Source organism: Colobus angolensis, unplaced genomic scaffold (genome assembly GCF_000951035.1).
Source record: "Colobus angolensis palliatus isolate OR3802 unplaced genomic scaffold, Cang.pa_1.0 Scaffold133, whole genome shotgun sequence".
Taxonomy (NCBI): Eukaryota; Metazoa; Chordata; class Mammalia; order Primates; family Cercopithecidae; genus Colobus; species Colobus angolensis.
This window is the reverse complement of record NW_012114411.1, coordinates 660,174-667,627: the sequence shown is the minus strand read 5'-3', so window position 1 is coordinate 667,627 and position 7,454 is coordinate 660,174. Positions and strand designations below refer to the sequence as shown.

The following is a 7,454-nucleotide window of genomic DNA, read 5'->3' as shown; positions in this document are numbered from 1 at the left end:
CCAACATGGTGAAACCCAGTCTCTACAAAAAATACAAAAATTAGCTGGGCGTGGTGGTGCAGGCCTGTAGTCCCAGCTACTCAAGAGGCTGAGGTGGGAGGATTGCTTGAACCTGTGAGATGGAGGTTGCATTGAGCCGAAATTGTGCCACTGCACTCCAGCCTGGGCAACAGACTGAGACTCTGCCTCAAAAAAAAAAAGAAAAGAAAAAAAGCTGATCTTGGTTTGAGAAATACATGGTAGTCATCTCTGTGTTAATTTCCTGATTTTGGTGTGTTATGATGGAGAAGGATGTCCCTGTTTGTGGAAATACACACTAGGGGGCACCAGGATGGCAACCTTCTCTCAAATGGTTCAAGATGGAAAAGAGGAGGTAGGAGGATCACTTGGACACAGGAAGTCGAGGCTGCAGCGAGCTGTGATTGCATCACTACACTCCAGCCTGAGTGACAGAGCAAGATCCTGTCTCAAAAGAAAAAGAAAATAAGAAAAAGTTCCTTACTGTATACAACATTTTGGTAATTTTGTGTTTCTTTCAAATTTTAAAAAAATATATGTTTAAGTCACATCTTTATAGAATATTATTTTGGAATAAAAAGGAAGGATGGGCAGAGTGTGGTGGCTCACGCCTATAATCTCAGCACTTTGGGAGGCTGAGATGGGCAGATCACTTGAGGTCAGAAGTTTGAGATCAGCCTGGCCAATGTGGCAAGACCCAGTCTCTGCTACAAATATAAAAATTAACAGGACCTGGTGGCACACACCTGCAGTCCCAGCTACTCAGGAGACTGAGGTGGGAGAACCACTTTAACCTAAAAAGCTGAGGCTGCAGCGAGCCGAGACTGTGCCACTGCAATCCAGCCTGGGTGACAGAGCAAGACTTGGTCTCAAAAAAAAAAAAAGGATGAACTGATACATGCTACATGCATGGACGGACCTTGAAAACATGATGCCAAGTCAAAGAAGCCAGTCACAAAAGGCCACATGTTATACCATCCTATTTACATGAAACATCCAAAATAGGCAGATCAATAGAAACAAGTCGATGAGTGGTGTCCAGGGGCTGGAGGGAGGAAGAAGTGGGCAGTGACTGCTAATGGGCGTGGGCTTTCTTTCTAGGACAATGAAAATGTTCTAAAATTAGATAGTGGTGATGATTACACAACTCTGAATAGACTACAAACTGCTCAAGTGTACACACTGAGAGGTTGAATTTTATGAGTTATAGCTCAATAAAGCTTTTATTTAAAAAAATAAAAATCCTCTAGGCTGGGCACGGCGGCTCACGCCTATAATCCCAGCACTTTGGGAGGCCAAGGCAGGAGGATTGCTTGAGGCCAGGAATTCAAGACGACACTGGCCATCACAGTGAGACCCCATCTCTACAAAATATTTACGGTTAGCCAGGCCTCGTGGTGCTTGCCTGTAGTCCCAGCTACCTAAGAGGTTGAGGTGGGAGGATTGCTTGTGCCTAACAGCTGGAGGCTACAGTGAGCTAGAATTGCACCATGGGACTCCAGCCTGGGCAACAGAGGAGGACCTGTCACACACGCGCGCGCACACACACACACACACACACAGATTGAGATGTACAACAGAGTTGGGGAAAAAACACACCCCAAGGACCTATTCACTTATCATGAAGGCTGCCTGGCCTCTGTCCCTTCCTAGAAGCCATTATTGATAAGGGAACGCTGGTCAGTTATAAAATTCAACATAGACAATAAAGGCAGATCACTGCTTACGAAAATACGGCTACTCTCACTACCAAAATCAAGCAGGAGTTTCTCCCAGGGTTTTCACATAGAGGAGACGGTATTAAATAATAAATTACTATTATTATTTTTTGAGACAGAGTCTTGCTCTGTTGCCCAAGCTGGAGTGCAGTGGTATGATCTCGGCTCACTACCTCCACCTCCTGGGTTCAAGCAATTCTGCCTCAACCTCCCGAGTAGCTGGGATTACAGGCGTGTGCCACCAAACCCGACTAATTTTTGTATCGTTAGTAGAGACAGGGTTTCACCATGTTGGCCAGGCCGGTGTTGAACTCCTGGCCTAAAGTGATTTGCCTGCCTTGGCCTCCCAAAGTGCTGGGATTACAGGTGTAAGCAACCACACCCAGCCTAAATAATAAATTAAATCTTCGGCCAGGTGTGGTGGTTCACACCTGTAATCCCAGCACTCTGGGAAGCCAAATAATCCCAGCCACTTGGGAGGCTGAGGCAGGAGAACTGCTCCAACCCAGGAGGCAGAGGTTGCAGTGAGCCAAGATCATGCCACGGCACTCCAGCCTGGGTGACAGAGTGAGGCTCCGTCTCAAAAATAAATAAATAATATAAATTAAATCTTCAACAGTATCCACAAAATAGACACATGTATTTAATTGGGACTTTTTCAATAGCAAAATTCAAAACTGATAATAAATATCAAAGCACAATTCAATGAAAGCTTATGTGAGGTAGGGGAATACTAAACATTTCAGTATCTAGTTCAGCAATCTGACTTGATCCAAGGGTAGATTTTGGACTAACTTAAAAGAAAAGATGAGCTCCATATCCCTTCAGTTATCTTCCTAAAATGTGGCTTTTGCCAAGTGAATTTTTTTTTTTTTTTGAAATGGAGTCTTGCTCTATCACTAGGCTGGAGTGCAGTGGCACGATCTCAGCTCACTGCAACCTCCACCTCCCGGGTTCAAGCGATTCTCTTGCCTCAAACTCCTGAGCAGCTGGGACTACAGATACGTGCCACCATGCCCAGCTAATTTTTATATTTTTAGTAGAGATGGGGTTTCACCATTTTGGCCAGGATGGTCAAAATGGTGACCTCGTGATCTGCCCGCCTCAGCCTACCGAAGTGCTGGGATTACAGGCGTGAGCCACTACACCCGGCCGCCAAATGAATTTTTTTATAGGGTGTCAGTAACTCAAGATGATGTTCTCAAACTAATGGCTAGAGTAGGAAAGAAGACGACATGCCACTCAACTTACCTTAAAGAGTAAGTTATTTTCATAAACATCATGTGCTAGACACTTGAATAATTGTTTGAGGTAAATAAATGAAAACTCCAGTACTGCCCTTAAGGCACGAAAGAGAAGGGCACAGAAGCTGCTACACAGAAATACATGGTTACATCTGGCTGGGTGCAGCGGCTCACACCTATACTTCCAGCACTTTGGGAGGCCAAGGCAGGTGGACTGCTTGAGGCCAGGAGTTCAAGACCAGCCTGAACAACATGGCGAAACTCCATCTCTACAAAAAATAAATAAATTAGCCAGGAATGGCACCTCAAGCCCATGGTCCCAGCCATTCAGGAAGTTGAAGCATGAGGATTCCTTGAGCCAAGGAGGTGGAGGTTGCAGTGAGCCAAGATGGCACCACTGCACTCCAGCCTGGGCAACAGAGGAAGATTAAGTCTCAAAAAAAAAAAAGAAAGAAAGAAATACATGGTTATGTGTACATCTGTCAAATCGATCATACCTCAGGGAACAGGTAACCTTGAGGATGTGCGATTTTGCTTTCCTTAAGTAGGCAAGGAATACTGACTCATCCACATCTCTGAATAATTTTAATGAATTACCACAATATGCAGATGATAATGTCAACTTTGAGTTGACAAAACACCTCGATTTGACATTTACATGATTACAGATAAGTCACCAGAAGAAGAAAGCTCCAGCCTACTCTCTAGTGGGTTACTTCCATCCCAAATTGACAGACCCACCTCATCCACCCATCTAGCACCCCTTTACTTCCAAAGGTACTGAACTCAAAGTTGCCAGCACTCGTTCCTATTTGTTCTAAGATCCTGGAACTGTAATTGATGGCACCTGGATTTTACAACAGCTATAGAAACATCTCACCTCTAGAAACCCCTTCTGATTGGGGTCCATATGGTTCAGGGGGATGTAGGTGTCATCGGTCTCCTGGCAAACCACCATTGCATGTCTCTGACTGAAAGTTCCACGGCCAACATCTTGGCCACTTAGACGAACATTAAAACCTTAAGCAAGAAAGAAAAAAAAAGTCAGATTCCCATAAATAACCTAATAATAAGGTGTGGTGACTCTAAATTCTTATATACTGGCTTAATCCTGAGAATTTTCCTTAGGATAACAGATAGTTATTAATATATGCTGTCTGATATTCAAAAGTCTATAGTTAAGATGAGACTCTGTAAGAATGGAGAGGTATCATGGGCCCTGCAATTTTTAGAGAAAACTATCTTTCCAGTACATCCAGCACTAGCCCTTTGTTTCCCAGGCATAACTGTCCTATGTCTATACTCTGATGAAGGTTGTCAGCATGACTTATACTACAATTAAGTAATATTGTCAGGAAAGAAAAATTAACATGTTTTAGAACCTTCCTGGTCAATGAACACAATGGGAGGTAGTTATAACTCAAATAAACTGAAAGGTAACAGGTAGCAAACGTGATTAAAAGTACTCTCTACTAGCTAGACAGAAAATTCTTACCTTGAGCAAGTAGGGAACCCAAGGCAAGAGCTTCCGCGGTGGCCCAGTCTAGCTTGGTTCCGTCCATCATCTTCTCCATTCTGGACTGTAAAATTCAGAGGAAGAAAAAAAGGAATGTCTAAGAATTCATCTCCTTTTTCACAATGAGTACAAAAAATTTAATGCAGGCCAGGCATGGTGGCTCACGCCTGTAATCCCAGCACTTTGGGAGGCTGAGGCAGGTGAATCACTTGAGGTCAGGAATTCGAGACCAGCCTGGACAACGTGGTGAAACTCCATCTCTACTAAAAATACAAAAATTAGCTAGGCCTGGTGGCATGTCCCTATGATCCCAGCTACTCAGGAAGCTGAGGCAGGGAATCACTTGAACCTGAGAGGCAGAGGGTACAGTGAGCTGAGATGGCTCTACTACACTATAGCCTAGGCGACAGAGCAAGGCTCGGTCTCAAAAAAAAAAACAAACAAACAAAAAACAATGCAATAAAATTAAGCATCAAAAACAATGCTGAATAAAAACAGAGTGCAGAGGGATACATTAGAGAAAGAGAGCAATTATACACAGTTGGTCTGGTTTTTTTTTCTGAGACAGTCTCTCTCACACAGGCTGGAGAGCAGTGGTGAGATCTTGGCTGAATGCAACCTCGGCCTCCCTGTTTCAAGTGATTCTCCTGCCTCAGCCTCCTGAGTAGCTGGGACTACTGGTGCGCACCACCACACCCAGCTAATTTTTGTACTTTTTAGTGGAGAAGGGGTTTCGTGATGTTGGTCAGACTGGTCTTGAACCCCTGAACTCAAATGATCTGCCTGGCTCAGCCTCCCACAGTGCTGGGATTACAGGCGTGAGCCACCACACCGGGCCTATATACAATTTTAAAACAGGTAAAACAAACACGTGCTTAGGTTAGCAGTTACCTCTGCAGAGGTGGGAGGAGACGGATCAAGGAGGAGTATGTGGGGATCTTATTTATAACATCCTATTTCCTAAGCTGGGTGATGAGTACATATTACAGTTTGTTGTAATAGTCTCTGTACCTATAACAAAAACTTAGAGCTAATGGGTTGTTTTTATTTTAATTTCTTTTATTTTTTTTGGAGAAACAGGGTCTCATTCTGTCACCCAGGCTGGAGTACAGTGGCACAATCTCAGTTCACTGCAGGCTCAACATTCTGGCCTCAAGCAATCCTCCCACCTCAGCCTCCTGAGGAGCTGAGACTACAGGCACGCGCCAGCATGCCAGGCTATTTTTTTAAACTTTACTAGTGATGAGGTCTCACTATGTTGCCCAGGCTGGTCTTGAACTTCTGGGCTCAAGCAATCCTTCCACCTTGGCCTTCCAAAGCACTGGTATTACAGATAGGAGCCACCGTGCCTGGCCAAGTTAGTGTTTGAAAATAATTCGTGTTGGGCAACGGCGGCTCACACCTGTAATCCCAGCACTTTGGGAGGCCAAAGCAGGTGGATCAACTGAGGTCAGGAGTTCAAGACCAACCTGGCCAACATGGTGAAAACTCATCTCTACTAAAAATACAAAAATTAGCTGGGCACGGTGGCACGTGCCTGTAATCCCAGCTACTCAGGAGGCTGAGACAGGAGACTCGCTTGAACCTGGGAGGCAGAGGTTGCAGTGAGCTGAGATCACACCACTGCACACCAGCCAGGGCGACACAGTGAGATTCCATCTCAAAAATAACATAAAATAAAATAATTTAGAAGGCAAAGTTCCTCATCTTCAAGCTTAAAAAAGATAAAGGCCTTTAACTCTTTGCTCTCCATGTTTTAGCACTGAAAGTCCCACACTCCAGAAAATCTCTATGAAAGTCCCACACTCCAGAAAATCTCTATGAAAGTCCCACACTCCAGAAAACCCCTAAGTCCCTGGCCCACCAGGGCGGTTTGTCATCCTATAGTGATCCTAAGACAATACGTAAAACGTTGGCATGTTTAAGGGGCTTCTTTGGGGTATGTCTGTTGATTTTTGTTTCTTTTATTTAAGCCACCTGAAACAATTAAAGTGTTTTCTACTCACTGGTTGAAAAAATAAAAACAGACATTATTGTATCTCTGTATTTTTTTATAGTGTACATATATTCCAGGTACATGTAAGGTACGAACATGCATAAATAAATACATGAAGGAAAAAGAAAAGTAGAGAAAATCTGAGGTAACTATCAGTACCAAAACAACCCTAGGATCAGTTTCTAGAACCTAACGACACACAATAAATATCTGTCAAATGAATCAGCCAACCGAAAAGACCAGACCAACGTCAGTTCGTTTGCTGAGCAGGAAGGAGAAGCAATAACCAGCCATTGGGAAGCTGCCCACCTGAACATGTGTCTTCAGCAGGTGACTGTGCATCTGCAGCTCTCTCGGCACCTCTACAGACTTCACGCCAACAAATTGCAGGAGGTCGAGGGGCACACCTGTGCTCCAGGTGGTGATTCGTGCTTCTGGCTGAGCCAGGCCCTGCCAGTGGGCCTGCAGGTTCAGGGCAGGGGGGCTGTAGTGGGCCATGTTATTTAAGTGATCATTCAACTTAGCATAGTAGGAGGATTTTATTTCAGACACCTCCTCCTGCGTCATGAGTCCACTGGCAATGAGGTGCTCTGCATATGTGTCTGGGATACTCTTTCGAGCTCTGTCCAAGAAAGAAGAGAAACAAAAATCAATCTGACCTGTAACAATCTAACAGAGACAGAGAGAGTCACTGTCAAGCACGGTGGAGTGTCAGCACTCTAAAAAGGCATTCGACAGGTGCAGTGGCTCACGCCTGCAATCTCAGCACTTTGGGAGACCAAGCTGGGTACATCACCTAAGGTCAGAGTTCGGGACCAGCCTGGTCAACATGGTGAAACCCCATCCCTAATAAAACTACAAAAAAATAGCTTGGTGTGGTGACAGGCGTCTGTAATTCCAGCTACTCAGGAGGCTGAGGCAGTAGAATTGCTTGAACCTAAGAGGTGGAGGTTGCAGTGAGC

The 7,454-nt window shown here is 44.6% G+C and overlaps 1 protein-coding gene across 1 annotated transcript in view; it reads right to left on the bottom strand.

Annotated features, from left to right (window-relative positions):
* DHTKD1 (dehydrogenase E1 and transketolase domain containing 1) overlaps positions 1-7,454 on the bottom strand; it is a 61,567-nt gene that overhangs the window by 22,700 nt on the left and 31,413 nt on the right. Inside the window, exons 8-10 of the mRNA XM_011934215.1 lie at positions 6,802-7,114; positions 4,476-4,560; positions 3,861-4,000 (exon numbers count right to left, since the gene is read on the bottom strand). Of these exons, the coding sequence (XP_011789605.1) occupies positions 3,861-4,000; positions 4,476-4,560; positions 6,802-7,114 (538 nt within the window). The remainder of the gene's footprint in view (positions 1-3,860; positions 4,001-4,475; positions 4,561-6,801; positions 7,115-7,454) is intronic.